This window comes from Oxyura jamaicensis, chromosome 1 (genome assembly GCF_011077185.1).
Source record: "Oxyura jamaicensis isolate SHBP4307 breed ruddy duck chromosome 1, BPBGC_Ojam_1.0, whole genome shotgun sequence".
Lineage (NCBI taxonomy): Eukaryota > Metazoa > Chordata > Aves > Anseriformes > Anatidae > Oxyura > Oxyura jamaicensis.
This window is the reverse complement of record NC_048893.1, coordinates 122,727,971-122,750,078: the sequence shown is the minus strand read 5'-3', so window position 1 is coordinate 122,750,078 and position 22,108 is coordinate 122,727,971. Positions and strand designations below refer to the sequence as shown.

At 35.6% G+C, this 22,108-nt stretch overlaps 1 protein-coding gene and 1 long non-coding RNA gene across 12 annotated transcripts in view; one reads left to right on the top strand and one right to left on the bottom strand.

The window, feature by feature from the left end:
* Window positions 1–22,108, top strand: part of CNKSR2 (connector enhancer of kinase suppressor of Ras 2) — a 220,533-nt gene that overhangs the window by 143,580 nt on the left and 54,845 nt on the right. For all 10 annotated transcript variants that reach the window (XM_035318003.1, XM_035317842.1, XM_035317923.1 and 7 more), the window contains 3 exons: window positions 17,886–17,934; window positions 18,859–19,031; window positions 21,077–21,150. In XM_035318003.1, coding sequence (XP_035173894.1) covers window positions 17,886–17,934; window positions 18,859–19,031; window positions 21,077–21,150 — 296 coding nt within the window. The remainder of the gene's footprint in view (window positions 1–17,885; window positions 17,935–18,858; window positions 19,032–21,076; window positions 21,151–22,108) is intronic.
* Window positions 11,015–22,108, bottom strand: part of LOC118162817 — a 70,115-nt gene continuing 59,021 nt past the window's right edge. The window contains exons 4-5 of one of the 2 annotated variants that reach the window (XR_004748680.1): window positions 21,839–21,919; window positions 11,015–11,115 (exon numbers count right to left, since the gene is read on the bottom strand). This is a non-coding gene — a long non-coding RNA (uncharacterized LOC118162817). Of the gene's footprint in view, window positions 11,116–21,482; window positions 21,920–22,108 lie in introns of those variants that run through there. The other variant, XR_004748660.1, reaches the window with a different exon arrangement.

The window sequence follows — 22,108 nt, the reverse complement described above, 5'->3', positions numbered from 1 at the left end:
TTAAAAGAAATAGAATATCCATCCTGGATTTGTTATCGGAGTGTTTTCACATCCTTTCATTATTCTCATAATTCTTTCAACTCCTCTTTTTTCATCCCAATGTATCCTAAGTGTCTTAAATGTCCTTCCTAAAGTTTGTATGCCAGAACAGGACATAAAATTCCAGGAGCAAACCAGATAGAAAGATAATGTGTCCTTCCTATTCCCACTCACTGCCTCTTTTAAAAAAAAAATATTAAAGGATGGTTTACCCATTTTAACCATAGACTTGGAATAGGAGCATGTTTATAATATGGTTTTATTTTTTACTACTATATCACTTTTCCAAACCACTGATTTGCAAGATTGGTATTCCCAATCCAGTTATTTAAATCTTACATTCTTTTTTCTTGTATGCTTGGTATGTTGAAACATAGAACTTCTTGGGTGCCCTTGCTGAATAATCTGTGATTCTGAAGCAGTCCCGAGCATGAAATACCAGAGAGTAAGGGCTCTGGGTCCCCAGGTGTGTCCCTGTGATTACCGTCTGTAGAGTGGAGTACTGAAGCTATAGCAGTCTGGGGTCTGCTGTGGAATGGAGCTTCTGAAACCTTTGATTTGAAGTGATGGAAATGGAAACTCTGTCTGAAATTAAACACATATACACACTTAGGTGTTTTTTTTTCTCTATTTTCTCTTTCTCTCTCTCTTTCTTTTTCTGAATTCACTGGAATAGAAACCATGCAGCTCACTCAGCATTCAGATATCATCCATGTTTTTCATCAGTCTTCAGTTGTGTGTTATCTTTATTCAAAAATGACTTAATTCTTCTTGAGTCTCTTAATATAGATGTTAAATAATTTTGGATTATTCAGTTAATCATGAATTCCTATTTACAATTCCAGGTGTCCTTCCTTTAGAGTTTTGTAGCCTTTTACATGCGCAGACTGATTGCCTTTTTAGCTGTGGCAGTTTTCTGCAGCAAAGCAGCATTTACAATTACAGTGACTTCAACTCCTTGTTTCTACTGCTTTTATAAATGGCTCTGAAAGGAAAAATCTTTGATCAAAAAACTACCTTAGTGAATTAAATTACCACAACAGAAGTGGTATATTTTTTGTCTTATAAACAAAGTGAAGGGCGTTAAAATTTTTTTTTGCCATGGTAATTTAGAAGTGCGTGGTGGTTGTTTATTTGCTGAAAGTTGTCAACTGAAAGATGCCAGCTGATTCAAAGTGTGTTTGTTATCTTCTGAAGTGATCACAAGAATACGGTAGCCTAGCATTTTCTTGAATGTCAGTATAGTAAATTTGCATAAAATTAATGGTTTTGTTTGTGTCATTGACCTGCCTTGACAATCAAAAACTCTGGTCAAGAGAACATTTCAGTTATGGCCTTAAAAAATGAACTGCAACTATGTCCACTGAATACAACTGACATAACCAGTATAAAAGCAAAATAAAAACTAAATTGTATTCTTGTATCTAGTTACAGTATTTTTAATCTGTGTTTACAAAATCTCTTCACCCTGCTTTACTTTGTTTTGTTTTCCATTCCAGAAAACACTTCCAGCATATATTGATATCTTGCCACGTTGTTGTTTTTGCATTATATTTTTCCTCCTCAGTACTGCTGAAGAAATACCAACACAGAGAGTTAATGTTTTTTGTTAAGCCAAGGCAAACTGTTTGAGCTGCTGCTAATCTAGCGTGCAAGCAGGTGTTCACAGTGATCTATTGTAATAGATACAAAATGGTGCAGTTAAAATTGTCTTGGACCTTTGGGGCACAAGAGATGAAAGCTCTGACACATGATTATAGTTTTTTAAGTTCATTATATTATTCTGTATAGGAATTTCCTTGGTGAATTGTGCTTTGTTTTTGTTACAGAAAAATAATATAGTTATTTAGGAGGGAGATTGTGTCATGAGTCAGAAGAAGTTCTGCATCAAGTTAATAATAATAAGCTACTTTCTAGATTCATACACCTTTCTGTTAATCTAGAAACAGCACTGCTATGGGAAGAGCAGGTTGCAGCCTATAGCAGGGGGTTACACAAGAAAAAGCAACCTTGCTTACAAATTTTTTCCCAACTTATGCCATATTATTGCCCTTTGCCCCTGACCTTTCCTGCATGCTCGCTTCTTTGTATGTATTAAGCAATACCTGACGACTTACTTGTCACAGGAAAAGTAAAAGAAAAGGGGTTTTAAGCTTCTCATTTTGCAGATAACCAGTTTATTTAGAATTGTTTAACCCAGGAACTACATTAATTTTCATGATCATTTTAATTGTATTTGAAAACAAAGTTAATTTAGTAGCAAGAGGTACAATTTAAAGATCACACATCTGGAACAAGGTGATTCAGGAACAGGTGCAGGAAAGAAATGAAGGATTTGTTTGAGAGGAATTTTGCTGAAGATACTTTTCAGAATAATGTACATATGTATACATGCATTATCTTTATATTTCAGTTTTAAATGAAGAATAAAATGAAAGTAATCAGTTTTTTGCTTTTTTTTTTTTTTTCTCCATGCAAATTCAATGAAATTTATACATATTCAGTAAACTTACTTTTCTCCTCTTTAGGAATATACAATTATCCACATGGTTGGAGTGCAGCTCAGTGGCTCTTACGTCATTTAAATCATTTCAGTACTTTCTGAATAAGCACCTACAGAGATCCAAGCACTCTCCTTTCTACTTTGCCAGTGAGGACACTGAGGCAATGTATGTGAGGGATTTAGCTGGGGTCATGATTTCAGGCTCTTTTTCTCATGAGGTTGCTGTAACAGTTCAGCCCGGTGGGTTTGCTCAGCAGAGTAGGTGGGTCAACATCTGTCTGAACCCACAGAGTTCAATTGGTTGCAACATTGATCTTGTTGAACCTACCGTAAGTGAAGAACATTTGTTTATGAGCCTGTTGTAAAAATGAGTTTTTAGCTGATAATAAATTGGAAAGGAGACAGCAACTTTTAAGAAAAATAATGTCTTTTCTACTTAAAGGATGCATATTTCCAGGTATTTTAGTTTCCCGCCCACCCCTTCAGAGAAAAATACAGCAAAATGTTTTTAAAAGTTCAATTCAAAATGTATGTATTTGGATGTTCTCAATACAGAGAACAATTTACGAAAAGTTCCTAATTTTGAAAACTTTAAAAGCTATCTCTTCCTAAGTGGCTGATTTTCTCTTAATCTTCCTACTCCTCCCTGCAGAACGCAAAATGAGAAGGTACATGAAGTACCTCTGTTTCTTTTAATAAAAAATCTTGAATCCAATAGGAATGTATTTATTAAACCTTTTAATCGTAGTATACAGTAGCTAGCACTTAAGAGACTGCAGAACATGCGTGCATGAGTTCCCTAATAAATTTTTTCACAAGCTGCCCATCAATTTATTGCAGAAGTCTTCTGAACAGAAATGGCATCTAATAAGCATTATATAACAGAAGACAGTTTACAATAAATAAATAGAATCACAAAACAGAAAAACTAGCAGTTAATTATAATTGTGTGCATTACAATATTTAAAGAATTTCTGTCTGATGACTTTTTGTTATGGATATTTTTAATTAAACAAAAGTTACAGAGGAAAAAAAAAATGAAAATGCAATTGCACAGATTTTAAGTAGGTGTCAGAAATCTAGAGTGTCTTTGTACCACAACAGATGGGGTTGGTACATATTCTCCTTCACAGAGTTTGAAGTCCAGCTATGGTTGTGTTTAAAAATGAAGGCTCCTTCTTCCTTTTTATTCTCTATTTTCACAATGGTGTATAGTTTGACTAGCAATTACTATAGAATAAAAGTCTAGGAGTTGCTATCCAAGTCCAGTTTAACTTAAGTGCATAGTGAAAAATATTTTCCATACGTGTTTCCAGGATTTTTCTTAGCATTCAAATGATTGTCACTTCTCCATGGTCTTTCATCTTCATTTAAATACTTATATTAAATCAATTATGAAAGTTGCATAATTTGACTCTGGTCAAAATTAAACACTGGGATATCCCTCTCCGAAGGTGACTGGAGCATTGACTACATTTGCATCTTCTGTAGCTACTGCTGGTCATATTTCACCTTATTTTTTGCAGTCTTATGAGGAGGTACAAGAGCATTTTGGCCTGTCCTACAACTTCAGGTCCTCGTTCATTTTCCCATCAATGAACATGGAACCAGGAAACAAAGCCATGCCAATGTCTAGATCTGTATATGTGGAAGTGGAAAGAGCTCATAATTCTGCAGTAAAAATAAAGCTGAGTAAGCATATGCAGTTATAGAATAATCTGGTTTGGAGTTCTTTTAAAAGTCTCCAAGGTTATTCAGAGGCAAAGGTGTTCATAAAATGCTTCATGTAGTTCAGTGCAGGGTAGAATACCCAATTTTGCTGTGGCATAGTGAGCACCTAGCTTGTATCCATTTCTCATGTCAGCTCCCTCTAGTATAAATCAGCTATAGAGGCCTTCTGCTCTGAGAAGCAACTGGAAAAAACAGCAATTAAGTATCACTAAGGGGATAATGAGTAAGACAAACAGAATGGAAAGTTCTTATCTAGTGTCTTCATGAATGTGAAGCACTGTCGTGTCAAAGCCACAAATGTCCTATTAGCTGTAGGCAGATATGAATGCTTAGGCACATGTTCAGTTTCTTTCAGTTGAAGACTTGTGGTTTTGCTCATCTGATTCAGACAGAAGAGCAGAATTTCTCATGTTCTCAAGCTAGAACAGTGGTTCCAGCCTTTGGCTATCTTCTGCACTCCTAAAAGAAAGTATTTAATTGTTGCTGTATGTCTTTCTTTTTTTTTTTTTTTTTGAATGCAAAAACTTTATAACTTCCTTTGTGTTTATTACATTAAATACTGTAGCCAGCAGGTCTAGAGCAATGATCACTCCTTTGTCCTTGACACTAGTGAGACCATACATTCACTATTGTGTTCAATTTGGGGCCCCTCTCTACATGAAGGACATTGAGTCACTTGAGCATGACCAGAAAAGAGCAATGAAGCTGGTGAAGGGACTAGAAAACATGCCTTATGTGGAGTGGCTAGGGGAACTGGGGATGTTTTGTCTGGTGAAAAAGGAGCTGAGGGGAGACCTTATTGCTCTCTACAGCTACCTGAAAGGAGGTTCCAGTAAGGAGGGTATCAGTCTCTTTTCTTATGTGATGAGTGATAAGACACGATTTAATGGTCTCAAGTTGTGCCAGGGGAGGTATAGATTAGATATCAGGAAGAATTTCTTCCTGGAGAGGGTGGTCAAGCATTTGAACACGCTGCCCAGAGAAGTGGTGGAGTCCCTATCCCTGGAAGTATGTAAGAGACCTGTGGATGTGACACTAAAGGACATGGTTCGGTGATGGGACATGCTAGGTCAGGTTGATGGTTGGACTTTGTGATCTTGAAGGTCTTTTCCAAACAAAATGATTCTATGATTCAGAAAAGTAGTAATTATGTCATTGCAACTAATTCAGGAACTTCATCTAGACCATGAGTAAACTGTGTGGCATATAAAACAAAAATGGTGAAACAGTTAAGCAGTAAGAAAAATATGCCTTACTGCATAAGGCAGTTGAGACAATTGGAAGTGATTGGGCTAGCCATAAGACTGTTTCATTAAAAGGTAAATCTAGGTATTCCAGCTTGTTTGATAAAAATCCTAAATAAATCTTCTTTTATATTTCTGAGGAAAAAGGTAAGAGAGAGAAACAGCATATAAATTCTTTGCTAATAGAAGATGGCATTGTATTATTTTTAGACAAGCATAATCAAAATAAAGGAATAGAGGAACCTCCTGGGTTCCTCTACTGTTGCAGTTAATCACCTTCATTTAATCCTATTCAGAAATTTATAAAACTCCATATTCAAATAGGGCATGAATTGCTGATGATAGGATAAGTAAAAGGTGGTAAACTGTGAATGATTGTCTGGTTGTCTTCATTCCAAAAAAAAATGTTGTACGAAGGAGAGGAAAGAGAACAAAATTACAATTAGTCTGCCAGCAGGAGAAAGTCATCACTCCTTGTGACTTTGCCACAGAAAAAAACACGTGTCTCAGAAAGCACTATAAAGTGCATTAGGATAACAGAATAATTCAGGCTGGAAAGGACTTCAGGAGGTCTCTACTCCAGTCTTCATTTTAAAGCAGGGGCAGCTCTGAGGCCAGACCAGGCCGTTCAAAACTTTGCCCAGTCAGGTCTTGAAAACTTCTAAAGATGGAGTTTGCATGAACTCATGGCCAACCTGTTCCACTGTTTCACTATCCTCATGACCAAAAAAGTTGGAGATGAGTGATAATACAGAGATTTCAGCAGTGACTGAAAGAATAGTTACTTGTCCAGATTTAAGGCATAGTTTCTGTTGTAATATCACTATTTAACTAAAATCATCTTGTGAAAGTGTCTCAATAATCTCACATTTGTTCTGCCAGTTCTAGATTTTTACTCCTTTGAACCCAAGATTTAAGAAAGTATAAGTGCAAGTACAGCTTCTATACTGACTTCTGTTTAAGCATATTTTTGTCAAATAGTAATATTTTTTATCCTCAGGAAGGAGTGCTAAACTATTTTAATTATATGGAATAATATCTGTAGTCTTCCCAAGGAATATTATCCTTGTCACAGATGAGAGAATATTTTCAGATCTGCACATTTTTTCTCTTTGAAAGAATTAGTCAATACCATGAGTTTTCTCTTCTTGGGGAACTGGTTGCTCAAATGAAATTTGAAGGTATTGGATATGGGAGATTTTATATCTATTTCCATATACCCTGTAATTTTTATTAAAATTCAGAACTGTTATTGCAGCAAAGCAAAACACTGTAGAGATTGGTTTATAGGTCATTATGAAGCACAATTAAACTCCTCTGTGGAAAATAAATAAATAAATAAATTGTAATTTTATCTGTTACCTTCTTTTGCATCTGAGCATGAGGGAAAAAAATGGCCTGTTATAATTACTTTCCATGACAAAGCTGGGGAATTCTTCAAAAGTAAGAGAGTTACTGTAAAGGTCATCTAGTCCAGCTCTGTCAGTATAGATTTATCCCCTACTGCATATGATATAATGTTCTGAAAGTGTAATTTTACATTGTCAAGAAATGTAGATCTATAGACTAATAAATCTCCCAGCTCAGTACATTTCCCAATTTCCTTTCACATCCCCGTTCTGTATTTTTTTTCTGTTATCTGTTTAATTTAATCATTCCTTGTTGCATCCTACTTTTATTGCGTGATAGAAAACTTCTACCTTTGTAGGTATTAACATTGTTTGTACACCAGTAATTTATATTAACTGTCGTTGATACAATCACAATAGCACAGTTGAGAGATTTTTTAATGCAGAAAAAATGATTTAGTCCCTTGGTTATTCCCCTTTGATAAAGAGATTAAGCATGGTATGTTGTAGCAAAGTGTATGATAGGCATTGTACAGAGTGGATTCAGCATGAGTTATTACTGCAATATGGTGGGGAACGTCACATCTATGAGAAGTTAGATCTGGTTTTTGACTTCTCAACTGTCTCCCCTCTGTACTCCTTTTTGCAAAAGGAAAATATCAGGATTATGAAAGCAGTGGATCAAGGACATTGACTGGCATGCGTTATGAAATTTGACATTGTAAAAATCTTATACTCTGAATGGTGAAAATGTTGTTTGAATTAAGGGTGACCAGATACCCATTTCAGAATACCATTTGATCAAAATGCTTTGACAAGCAGCACAATTGTCTCCAAACCAGTGATTTTTCAGACTAGTGGTTTTGACTCAGCAGGAGTCTCTGCCCCATACCTCTGCCCCACTTACATGACAGTGGCCCCTACAAGCCTAATGCTGACAGAAAATGTGGGAAGTTGTATGGTTATACCTAGGAGGAGAATGGCTCTTTGCAGCGGTGTGGCTCCTGAACAGAAGCTATTTTATAAAATGTTTCTGTTTTACTGGAAGGAAGTACTTGTTGCTTAGTGCCTGATCTGTGAGTCAGTCAATCCATCTGTTACTGTACTGTGGAGGAAAAAAACCTTCATATTCTTCATATAGCAATAACTGCTTTTTGTACACTTCTGAAGTATTGTCAGATTGTCCCTAGTAAATAATATTGGTAACACTAATGACTGCTGACTTTAGAATGGAGTGTAAAACTAATTTTGTAAGTTGTTTTGTACCTATAAGGTCACAATCGCCAGCACAGAATTAAAAAGACCTAATGTTACCTTTCCCCACCTTCCGAGAAGTGCTATTTCATCTTATGTTCAGAGGAAATCTCACTAAATTCCAGCAAGTTATGTGACTTTTATCCTGCAATGGACTGTTATTTTTCTACCTTAATTCATAGATGCAATCAAACTGTTGGGCATGAGTTTTAACAGAATGTGCAATGGCTAAGATACAAATTACTCTTTCCCTCATTTCCTCATGGAAACATCCACTCTGTTAAATATTGTGTTATTTCTAGGTAGTCAAGAGCTACCTGGATTCAGTACTGATGTGTAATTATTACTACAGCTAATACTGCAAGCTATTCCTGGTAGCATGGTGCCACAGATAAAGAGGCTGAAAGCACTACTTTCTGGAAATGTCATTTTAGTCCTGAAGGGTACAAATGCAGGGACATCTCCAAGCCTTGGAAATGATTATAATGACTTGCCCTTAACAGTAATGTAACCAGTAGATAATGTTTTCTCCTGATGAACAGTACAAATATTTCATTACTGAAAAAGAGCAAATTTGGTCTTGTATGCTTTGTCTTCTAAAGATGATCAAAAAAGCATTTCGGTGACTGTCTTGTGTATCTTCTTTGCTAATACTGCTTCTTTCACACACTTGTTTCACCAAAGTCTTTATAACCTCCTAGCTCCAGAAATGTACAATTTTGTTTTATTGACTTTTTTCACCAAAAACATAACACTATTGAAAGTCAAAATGAGTTTTCTTTTTCTTTCACTGGAAGAATATTATGCCTGAGTGCTAACAGAGACTTGTAAGAGTTTATATTCCTTGAAGCAGTTCTGCCCCCATTCATTACAGGGTACCTACATCCCCTGCACCTTTCTCTGTCGCACAGCCAGACTGAGCAATAGGAAAGAGAGATCATGCATAAGGACATACTCAAAAATGTTGCTAACAGCTCCTGCAGAAGCAGCTGGGTATGTACTCCTTCCACAATAAGCATCTAGGTGTAGGGGGCAATTGAGGTTTGTCTGACTGACTGATGTCTGCTGAAGGAACAACACTGCAGGGCGCAAGCAGTCCATGAGGTTTTTGGAGTACGGGTGTGGTGGGCTCTTCTCAGTGATGCCTCATGAAAGGACAAGAGGCAGTGGACAAAAACTGAATTACAGGAAATTCCATATAAACATAAGAAAAGCTGTTTTTACTGTGAGGATGCTTCAGCAGGTTGGAGCAGGTTGCTCAGAGAGATTGTGGAGTCTCTGTCCTTAGAGATATTCAAAACCCAACAGGACATGGCCCTCAGCAACCTCCTCTAGGTGACCATGCTTTGGTCATCAGGAGACAATCTTCACAGGTGCCCTCCTTCCTCAAGCATTTTGTGATTCTCTGACTGGTCCTTTCAATTCAATAAAAGATGAATCTGGGAATTACTGGGGAGTAGAAATAAAAATAAAGTGTTCAGTACTACTCTATATTGGGTTACGATTAAATTTCTTTTTCCTTCTTAAATGAATGCACCAATGAACACAGAATGGATGCAGAATGAAACAACTGATGCAACTTGGACATTTGAAAATAAAGAATATATAGTTTCTGAAGCCTTCCTAGATTACTTACTGTCAATAAAAGCAGTGTGGGAGGTACAAAACTTACATGTTTCAGAGTAGATGCAAAGCAGAAGAGTGATCTCAGAATAAATTATTCTAATGAACAGCAATTGTCTAGCTGAACTTTGTTCACATTTGCTTCAGGCAGCTATGACAGTGCTTTTCAGTCCTCATTCTGTTGGTATAAAAGACAGTGGGGGAAGAAATTTGATCATATCAAAATCATTTAAATTTTATTATTGTCCAGAAGTTTTACTGCTTCTGTATTTCAGTTAGAGAGTCCTATGGCTTAATGGATAAAAGGAAAAAAATTTCCTGATGGTAGAAATTAGGACAATGATATAATTTTCTTGATATGGCTTGAAGATTAAAAGAAAAAAATAAAAACAAATAAAAAAGTTTAATTTGCCTAAGTTTTCCATGTGTTGTGCTAACAACTTTGCACAGACTAGTGCAAAACATCCCTTAAATGCAACATTTACCATAGAATACACCAACATTACATAAAAAAGTTGGGAATGGGAGAATGAATAAGAATCCCTCAATAGAAAAATCTGTGCTTACTATCAGATTTCAGACAACCACAGTTTTATCCTTAGCTAGGATATTCTTCTCGGAGAGGCAGCTATAATAATAGTTATATGAAAAGATTAGATATCTTTGATTTTATCAACCTTTGTAGACTCAGTAATAAAGAGAGATTCCTGCACAGGCACTATAACGGTATCAGGACAGGCATCTAGAAACTGGGCAGCTTCAGTGTTGATGGCCATGTTTAACAGTAAAAAGGTCTTTAGCATGTTTCTGTCAAGACACATACTGTTTATCCTTGCAGTCACTAATAAATTGCATGTGTTGTGATGTCATGGATGGAGCTCCAAAAATACAGGAACCCAGTCAGAACTGTAATTATGCATGGTAAGTGGCATAGCCATGTACTGTAGCTCTTATACTTCCTAGATGCCTTTCAAAAGCTTCTGTGGGAAAGGGGGAGAAGGAGTATGAATAGGAATAGGGACATGAGTTGTCAAATGTAAAAAAATCTTGTTTGTAATGGACTTTTTGACTGCTGCCACAAAAACTATTGCTTTAGCAACTTTTGCAAATACGCATTCATTTGGTCTTAACATTGAAAGATGTTGCAAAGCAGTACTATTCTTATTATATTACATGTTATTATAGTCATTATTTTTCTTATTCTTAAGCAGTACTTATTTTCTTACTAAAAAAGTAAAAGAAAGGGAGATGGAGGAAAATAGGGAAACATACCAAACCCATTCAGGGATCCATTCTTCCACTGACTGTTAATGTGTCTGTGCCTCACAACCCATTTGACAGGACCAGTGATTCATGCTTCTCTCTGAAGTACCTGCCATTTAAAAGAAATATCCACAGGATATTTAGTAAAAGGATTCTGGCCTTTTGACATTTTGTTTGTACTACAAAACTTCAAATTTAAAAGTCTGTTCATATATAATGTTCATACTGTGTTGAAGTATTAGCTAGAACCTCAGTGAATGCTCAGTGAATGTCCTTTTAAATCCAGCCATGATATTTTATTATAGAGTGTGCTCAAGAGCACAGATCTTTGAAGGGAAAGAAAAAGTATGTATTACCAAAGTGCCAAAAGACCAAGATTTGATCCAATAAATTTTGCTTTGGGGAGGCAAGACTGAAGGTTTTGGGGCATTGTTAATCAACTGTGATGTCTTTTGCCTGTAAATCACTTGGAATTCCAACTTGCCATGGATTTATGAATTACTCATGTGTGATGACTTTTGTGATCAGCTTGTGACTTGTTTAGGAAACATTTCTGGCTTTCCTTTCATAAATTCACCACTGTGCTTTTGTATTAGATTTTCTCTCATATTGGCCATGCCATTTACTGTATTTGCATTTTACCTATCCCTGCTTTTAAAGGCATTTTGTAAACTAGAGCTCTTGTAATATATTAAAAATACTTTATTCGCAACTTAGTGCTACTTGATGCCACTAAATGGCAACTAAATATTATGTAGCCTCAGATAAGTTAGACACTGTTGAATATATGAGAAGTTCAAAATCCAGAATGTAAATGAAAAATGAACAAATAAGCATCAAAATGTAAGATGAAAACAGAATACAGTAGGATTTGTACAGTCAGATACAGTTAGTGAATACAGGAATCATAGCATATCCTAAAACATCCCACCCGACATGATTAGATCTGCCAAACTCAAATATTTTTTTGCAGATCATCTTTCTTTTAGAAGTCCCTGAAGTTCAGTCACCACACAAAACAATCCTGGATAGGATCATAAAATTATTAAGGTTGGAAAAGACCTCCAAGACCATCTGGTCAAACTGTCCCCCTACCACCAATATTACTGCTAAACCATGTCCCTAAGGACCACATCCAACCTTTCCTTTAACACCCCCAGGGACGGTGACTCCACCACCTTATCAATAAAGATATTAAAGACCAACACTGACCCCTGGGGAACACCACTCATGACTGATCACCAGCTGGATTTCACTCCATTCACCACCACTCTCTGGGCCTGGCCATCCGGCCAATTTTTAACCCATCAAAGATTGTACCTGTCTAAGCCATGGACTGCCAGCTTTTCCAGGAGAATACTGTGGGAGACTATGTTTCAAGCTTCCTGAACTCCCAGAGGTCTTCTGTCATGATACCTTTGTTACAAAACAAAGCCCTTGAAAACTACATTTTTCATAAACGTACATGAAAATGATTAATACTACCTATCTTTAGCTCTTAATGGAGACTAAACAAGATGGTGAACAAAAAGATTTAGCAAAATGCCATTGTTGGGAATACATGACTTAAGTATGAGTTGTTAACAGTGATGGGTAGTATGACAATAAGTAGCCTTGAATTTTTCCCCTTTTTTACTTTTCATCTCCAAAAATTTTGGATCTCAACCTACCAAGTACAGAGAAACTTAAATGTAGTGCATAAACACTGCAAAAACAGAACATTGTCAATGTAGTCAAATTATTGAGTGTGAGAGATGATTGATCAAATTGGCAGCACCAACTGTCCTTTTTTTTTTTTTTTTTTTTTTTTTCCTGGTACTGACTTTTCTATCTGCAGCAGAAAGTCACAGTAATCAGAAACGCTGCAAGCTACTCTGCTCAAACTAAAGCAAGTTATCTTAGAGTGACAGAGAGGAACTGTATGACTGTAAATAGTTCCTTAATGTCTAAACTTGCAGCTTGAGAAAAATTGGTTTTGACTTGAGCTAAAAAATAAAAATAAAAATAAAAACTAACAAAGACACATGCTGTTTTCCTTCCCAATCATAATGAGCTCAGATGTAGGTAAGAGTTGGAGATTGTTACTGCCATAACCTGGTACTCTCTTCCAACTTTCCAAAAATGACTAAGTGGAGAATCCCTGAGAAAAATGTGAAGAAACAAATAACTGTAAGGAGATTTTAGGAGCCATCAGATTTAGCACTATTCTCTGTGGACAATACAGATCTTCAAAGAAATTTCAGTTGGTGTTTTTTGTAGTAAAGCTACATATTCCATAACCATGAAAGGGTCCATGTAATTATTAGAATATATATCTATTTTTTGGACACAGATGTCATATTCTGTTGGTCACAGACACATTTATATTAGCTCTTAGAGAAGCTTTTATATAAGTATTAGAGGAATAGTTTGACCCCAAGTATTTGGACTTCTTCCTCAGATTCCTGAAGTTTGGTAAAATAACCAGTTCCACCAAATCAATTGTTTTGATAACCATTTGTTTTCCATTTGTCTTCTACTTTTATTTTAGGTATCAACTCTGTCATCACATCTTATCAAACGTCCATCTCTATAGATAGCAGTTTCGTTCTGATATTGATATTGGAAGATCAGTTGATTAACTGTCCTATTTGTCATGAAACAAATAAACCAATTGAAACTTAAATTATTTAATACTTTTATTTAAATAAGTTTTCCAAATACAGAGCTATCAAATTACTGCTAAGTAGTCAATAACAAGTATTCATATTTTCAGACTTCTGAATGTTAATGACTTGCTTTCAATTTTGCTTCCCTTCTGATCAGATATGCAAGTGTCTTGGTACTAATCAAGAAGCTGAAAGCAGATTTTGAGCATGAGAGAAAAACCTGATAGTCTCATTTCTTGAAAGCTTTCTGCTGTACATAGTACGATGCTGATGTGTGATTATGTGCCTGCTGATTTTGCTATGACATCTATATGTGATTTTCTTTTTTGCTAAAGGAATAAATGCAGTTACAGGTTGCTGGTGACCTCTTTTTTTTTTTTTTTTAGCGTGAACCTCCACCTGGAAATTTTTGACTCTACAGTTACATACTATGCTATAATCCTAAAAGCATGGAGAGGTATACCCGAGGGCAGATTGCTATTTACACCTGTGCAGTTTTCTGATGGGCTTTCAGAACTCTGTCAATCATTTTGAAAAGTGTGAAAGTAAATATAACCCACATAGCAAGTTTGGTAATGAACAGTTGCAGGAACAGAGTAACAGTTATGACTCTTGAGTGCATAATGAAATCTCCAATGGCTAATGGGATATGCAGGCAAGCCCTCAGAACAGGTCAGACAAATACCATCTAGAAGTAGGCTACCACCTTTGTCAAAATAAATAAATAAATAAATAAATAAATAAATCTGTTTTCCTCTTGAAATATGTATGCTTTGGAGTCTGCTCATAGTGCAAGCAAATATATATATATATATATATATAAGATTTTCTGATACTCTTAGTGTGCATTTGTCAGAGGGTTTAGTTTGGGTATATTATTAAGTAAACAAGCTCAAACAACACGTATTACTGCATAAAATGATTGCATTCAAATAACTGAGGCTCAGGGTAATCAAGGGTGTTTTCTATCAGGTGTTATCTTGCTTTTGGGTAATAGAAAGTATTTGTATTTTGGGGCAACTGGAAAACATGTCATTCAGAATATGAATAAACAGTTGCCAATTTTCTTCAGGAATGGAAGTTTCCATTTGGGTTAAGAATCTATTTCATCTTTTCAGTGGCAGTTTTTTTTTTTCATTTTTATTTATTATTTTGAGTTACTAACAACTTTCTTTAGTATAGAACACTGTTTTCCATTTAATTTTATTCTTGCTTTCAGAATTAGTAGGTGAGATGAATTCTTGGAAACTGGGACAAGATGCATGTGAAAACAGTTGCTCAAAGCTCAGGTTGTTTCAGAATCAAAATGCAGCTTACATACATTGAAATCCAGCCTTGTGGGTGGGTGGGTGACTGAACAGTATCTTGCAGCAAATTTTCTTTAGTACAACTAAATTCGTGGTTTTGGGGTGAATCGATATTTTTTAGAGTTTGTGTCATTAAAAAGAATTATGCTTGTCACACCATAGAACTAAGCTTTAAAAAGAAAATATTATGGTAGCCAACAGCGGAACAGGTGACTTAAAGAGATTGTGGAGTCTTCCTACTTGGAGATAGTTGGATCCAGGCTGGAGATGATCCTGAACAAAATGAACCAGAATTGGCACCAACTTAAAAGCAAGCCTTGCTCTTAGTAAGATGTAGGATAAGAGCTCCAGAAGTCCCATCCATTCTGTGATTCTAAATGGTATTGAGAAAGTAGCCCTATTAATTGTCTAGTAACCAGGGAGAGGCTGTAGATAAGTGTGTTGCATTTGGTGACCTTCCAGAATAAGCATTTTTAGATTTCGCCCTCACTTGTTTGTTTGTTTGTTTTGTTTATTTTGTTGTTGTTGTTTGTTTTGGTTTTGTTTTGGTTTTTTGGTTGTTGTTGCTTGGTTGTTTTTTTTGGGGGGGTTAGGGGGGAGTTATATATCATATCAGTTTGAAAGGGAAATGTATTGATTAATACATACTGCTTATAAATCTTTAGTTAAAAAATAAAAAATAAAAAAGCTGGTGCTGGTTTTCTTCATAAGAAACCAACATGAAGCCTGAAGTCTATATAAAATAACCTAAGTCTAATCCAAAAGCCAAAGTCACTGAAGCCATTTGAAGAGTTCACAGGAACTTTGCTCGGTTGGAGATTTTGTCCTTATCATTTTATTTAATGAGCTAATGTAGAGTAGTAACTGAATTTAATAAAATCTTTGTTTTGTAATATGACATAATGCATGGAAAAATGGCTGGATGTCTAAATTACATGCTGTCTTCCTATAAAAAATTGATACCCTTTCATTACCCTTTCTTCCTGAAAACTGAGTCAAGAGTTGAGCAATACAAGCTCACTTTTGCAGGTTCAGTTTACAGACAAAATGTTTAAAGAGAAGATAATGTTCTCATATGCTTTCAGAATCGCTTTTAAGAAAACTGAGCAGAAGTTTGCATTTTCTCCTTTGGCACAGTGAAAATATTAGCACAGAATAGTCAAGCAGCAGAATAAACCTGGTCTGCTTTTTTAAAGGAGGAGTGCTGAAGTTTTGTTTTTTTTGCGTGCATGCATGTATGTTTTAGCAACTTTCAATTAGGTAAGATTTTCAAAGCATCTAAGAGAAAGTGAATTATTTACTCACTTCTGCCCCGTCACTCTGTTATCCCTCAATGAGCCATAAAGGTACCTCTAAGTCCTACACAGATAGAAAAAATTTGTGTGACATAAGCTGGGACAGCATTGATGTCTCAGCTTGTTGAGAGATGTGTTGAGTGAACTGTTACCCGTAGCAGAAGAAAAGGACAAGAGCCAGGGAACAAAACAATCATGTTCTTTTTTTTCTTCCCAGTGGAGGCCTATTTTGACCGTCTGAGGTGGCAATAAGTTGTGTAGCACTCCTCAGATGCAGCTTACCAGGGTTCAACATGTCTACTGAGTCAGTTAATTTCTTGATATTACACTTAATTGTCATTGTATTGCTGGTAATTTATTGCCATTAACATGTTAGTATCTGCTGCTTGGGAATGCTGCAGCTGTGTGATGAGAGACATCCCTTGGAAGCTCAGCCTCAGCCTCCTGCATGTGAGCTTAGGTGCACAGGAAGTGGGGAGGAGAAAATGAAAAGAAAAGCAGCTCTTTAAATCAAAAAGAGTCTTGTAAGGTGAGCCGAGGGTTTGTCTTATCAGTTAGGAACAGGATTCAGGCTCATGGGGCTCTCAGTGCTATTGCTTAGATTTATTTTTAACAAATGGCAGAAAAACTTTGATATTTGTATTGATTTGTGGTAAGCTGAAAGGTTTTAATGCTTAGTCACTATAATGTGGTCTTTTCTTAATTCAGCACAAATACATTTGTCTAACTTTATACAAAATTAAAATTCAAAACAACTAAATCGGTGTCATTAAATGTCCAAAGTGATTAATTACTTTTTTTTTTTTTTTAATTCACTGGTGATGGTGATTATCTGCCTTTGTACTTTTTTTAACAGAAATAACCATGAAATGTGTTAATATGCATTGCCATTTTTAAAGTTAGGATCTTAAAGAAATAATTTCCATCCTATCTTATTTCCAAGGCAATGAGTTGGTTCATGGAAGTGGATCAACTGGAGTGAAATACTTTTAGTCAAAACCTGGTAAAAAGGTATAATATATATATATATGCTTTCTATTTCAAAATATTGATTTGGAAGACTTCTTCCCAGTTGTGATTTACCAGAATTTTATTCTTATCTTTAAAAATATTACACCTGTTTCTGACCTACATATCTGATGTCCCAAAGACCATCATACCGCTGCCTTCAAACCTACATTAGGCAGTGAAGTAAAGCAATTATATCAGGAAGACCACAATTAGGCCATCTATTAGAAATGCAAGAGCTACATAGCTTCATTGTCATAGGAAACAAAAACAAACAAACAAACAAAAAAAAAAACATTCAATTCTTATTAACAGAATAAGAGATGAGTGACCATTTTATAGAGAAATTTCAGTTGTTAATGACAGACTAATTTGTGGCGTATTTTCATATTCTTCGCTGTGTGCTTTTGCTTTACAACCTTAAGAACATGTTACTTTTTTATGACCAAAGTTGCCAGTTTTCTTAAGCCTAGAAGGCTGTTGGTTGAAAGTATAACAGTATAAAACAGTGTAAAGTATTAAAAGACTTCAGTGTTTGCAACATTGCACTGCTTTTATAATAATCATATGGTTGTATATAAACACTCTATTATCACTTCTTTTGTTTTGATTTTCTTGTAGACATTTCAGCAGTCTTCTCTACAGCAGAAAAGTAAAAAGAAGAACAAAGGTAAAAATTAAATTTGTATTGGTTGGAAGGGAAGCAAAAGCAGGAGTGTGTAGATATGCCAATACTTCAGAACTAAGTTAGAACAACTAGAACTTGTTAGCTCCAATCAAAAGTATAGTTCAGTTGAACACATATTGAGTTCATTGAACATCATATTGAGAAACTGTTCGTTCATTACCAATGCCTCAAAATATTCCCTTACCTTATAAGCATATAACTACTGATTTTTTTTTTTTTTTTTTTTTTTTTTAACAAGTAGACTGTAGTATGTTTCGGGACCAGGGCTGTTTTTGTAGCTGTGTGAGTATAACGTGTCAGTGCAGCCATTGCTCATTACCTTATCTGTCTGGTAATTATATCACAGTAAACTGTTTTCCTTTGATGTAGAAGTGCAAAGGCCTTAGGAAACGTTTAGTGGCAAAAGGAGGTACAAAGAGAGATTTCTGCATACCCAAGTATTTACATAGTTTTATTTTACAAGACTACTAAACAATTAGTAGCTAGGTGTGAAAATACATGAATTTATATGTTGCATACTTTAATGTGACATGAAGTATTAATTTGTAGAAAATGATAAATAACCATTTTTCTTAACATAAATATCTTGCCTTTCTTTCCTCTATAACATCTCTTTCTGTATTGCTTTTTTCTTTTTGTCTCATCTATAGAATATGAGCTCTCTGGGTTGCTGAATCTGGTTTGTTTGGGTTTGCTTTGTTGTTTGTTGTGTTTGTTTTTTTTTGTTTGTTTGTTTTTAAGGTATCTTTGTGGCCCAAATAAAAGGTTTGTTGTTATTTAATAATGGCATATTGAAGTTGAAAAAATTAATTTTCTGAAGCAAGTATGTAGTGCTTTATGGCTACCTGGCTTGTTGATTTAGTGGACAAACCAAACACTTTCACATCAACTCACTTTCATTTTCAGCTCCTATTCCTGGTAAAAGCAAAAGACGGATCTCTTGTAAAGATCTTGGCCGAGGAGACTGTGAAGGCTGGCTTTGGAAGAAGAAAGATGCCAAGAGTTATTTCTCCCAGAAATGGAAAAAATATTGGTTCGTCCTGAAAGATACATCTCTCTATTGGTATATCAATGAAGAGGTAAGCCTATATGTTCAATGCTTCATCAAATCCCCTGTGCAGTGCTATTGACGTGGTTTTGTGGAAAGCCAGTGCTTTGAGTGCTTATATATGCAAAAAACGTTATTCACCCAAATAATCATACTGATATTAACTAAATTACCATTAAAGTCTAAGGAGATTTGGTCCTTCAAATTCAACTTTTACTACAAGGAGAAAAAACGTACTTTTCAGTGTCCTGCTCTCACCATTTTAGAATAAACCTATTCTCAAACCATTGAAAGGGAAAAGGTAGTTATTTAATCTTGTCATTCAAGCTTAGTCATGAGAATGTAAACTTTAATGACGTGCTGCCTAGTGTTCCTTTTTTATGTGTGCCAGTGAAATCATCAAAAGCTCTGGCAATGACAGAAAATGCTGTTATTTTTTCAGTTGTGTTTTCCTGTTGTTCCTTCTCTGTATATTTGTTATGATTTCAGTGCTTATGTACGTTGAACTTAGGATCTTCAGAGCAGCCCAACTGAATTGTGTACAGCTTTGATTGTACAACATATTTTGCTTTGTACATGCTTATCTATATCAGCTTTAGTAGAAAAGCCTTTTGCCAGTCAGGTAGAAAACTTTAATTTTAAACCCTGCTAGTCTCATTAGTAAGTATCCTGAGATAAAATCATTGCCAACCTGTGCATGCACTTAGTCCTGGACTGCCTTACTTGTTATTTTAATCATTTGTTATTTTAATTTCGGTTTTGTGCAATTCTTTAAAGTATTTTGATCCCAGACTTCTCCCTGTGTAGATAGAAAGCAAGTTGTACCACAAGTAGTTACTGATGCCTGTTTTCCCACACACTCATTGCATTTGTGCCTTCATCCCAGGTTCAGATCAGTAACCCTAACTCCACCCTCCTCATCTTCCCTCCTACAAGGTCTTCATCAGGGCAGAAATTCATAGCTACAAGAACATTGACTGGTCACCAGCTGTGGCCAATGGGTCTAAGGAACCATTGAGTTGCACACTGCTCTCCCTTGGAGAGGGCAGTGGTTTAAGTTCCTCTGTCTCCCTCCTGCCTCAGGTTCCCTCGACTTCCTGAGACTGTTATTTTTGAGACCTCAGCTACCTCACCAATGGATTTTTTTTTTTCTTAGGCAACCATGCAAGAAAAAAGAAACAACAAATATATTATTTTTCCTTTTTTTTTTTTTAAGTACCTGCGAACTTAGTACTTCTTACAACCTTGTACCTCCCACAGAACAACTCCCGTTCCAGTTTTATACGCTAATGTGTCATTTATTTTTTAGAAAGCAAATAGTCATATAGACTGCATATGTAACATATATTACTGTGAAGATTCTGAGAGCACAAGATATAATTCTGTGAAATTCATTAAAATACAGTTGTGTTTTCTGCAGCTCCACTCTCATGATCTTGTATTAATTTCTTATGCAATGTTATCGACAGTCAAATAAGAGAGTCTGTGGTATTGATGTATTAGTGGCTTAAAATAATTCTCTCAATTTGTGAAGAGTCAAGAAAGATTGAGTGTCTGATAAAATAAGCTGTGTGCAAGTCTTGAGAGGGGAGGAAGGTCAGATGTCTTCTTTATGTGTTGGAGAGAGATAACAGTAGCTGAAGACATGTCATATATCCTAGCTGTGATATTGTATAAAGATAGTAAACCGCACACATTTAAGTCACTTTTTCCCCCCTATTTCTTACAGTACGCTGCATTTCTGCTTACTAATTAGTCCATCCTCCCCTGAAATTAACTAATTACAGTAGCTAATTGCCTGAATATATTTGGTCATTTTGTATATTTTCCAATGTTGGTTCAGCTGTGAAATTGTTTGAGAAAACCAGGTATTTAAAATTGTGTTTTATACCAAGGGATCTGTCTAACTACTTTGGCAAAAGTCCCAGTGAATTCTGTGGGAGGTTTGCCAGAGCAGAGCATACATTGGTATTCCTTATGTAAGAAGCAGGCAAGTGAAAATATCCTTAAGTTTTCAGTATGTATTTTTATTTTCTGACACCTTAACAACAGTACTATTTAGAACTGTCTTTGCAGGATGAAAAAGCAGAAGGATTCATCAGTCTACCTGAATTTAAAATTGACAGAGCTAGTGAATGCCGAAAGAAATAGTAAGTATGCTCAAAAGTAATGTAGTAATACAATAGGAACAATTATACAATAGAAAAAGTGGAACAAAGGACAAGGTTCTCCCTTTAAACAGTGACATAATGGACTTTGTTACAAAGAATATTTGGCTATATCACAGAATGAAATCATACAGAACAGTCAAATACAGTATTTGTATTTGGTGTTGTTGGTTTTTCTTTAAGCTCAAGAAACCATCCACGCGCACACACACACACAAAAGTCTCCAGATTCATGTCCAAGCATCCATCTTTTATGTAACTCCAAATTAGTTTGCATAATCTCAAACTGTGCTGGCACAGTATGTCAGTCCCGAAGCAGAGTAAAACAAGAGAGTGACAGTTATTGTCTCTTTCTGGGGTATGAACTAAAGCTTTAAAGTAACTTTTCTTCTCACCTAGCTGTATTTGCTGGTGTCCAGGTTTGCACCATTGCATGAACCCATTTTTCATTTAGATGCAGGTTCAAGCATATGTAGTGATGTTATATGTGCATTCTCTCACAAATGTATTTTTAGAGTGAAAACTTTTTAAGTTGCCTTCTAATGGTTCTTACTGTTATTTGACTGAAGTTTATTGAGGCTGTACAATCACTGAAAATTGTACAGAAAAGCCATTGCAAAACTAAAACAATATGACTTATAGTACATACAGTTATAAAGAAGAGACTGACCTTGTATTAGTTGGTCTACACAGCTCTTCAGGATGATCTCTGCTCTTCATGATGATTTCATAGGGCAGAAAATAAAATTGCCTTTTAAAAAAATGAAACATCAGCTTGTGTTTATTGTATTGTGCCCTGTGTCCTTGGGCTATGTTGCTGAAGTGCTTCATTTTTGGGGCAGCAACATAAACTCAACCTATTTCTCAGAACTACAACCTGCTTGAATTGTTTTTTTGTTTGTTTGTTTTTTAACTTGGTAGTATTTGCTAGATAGTAGTA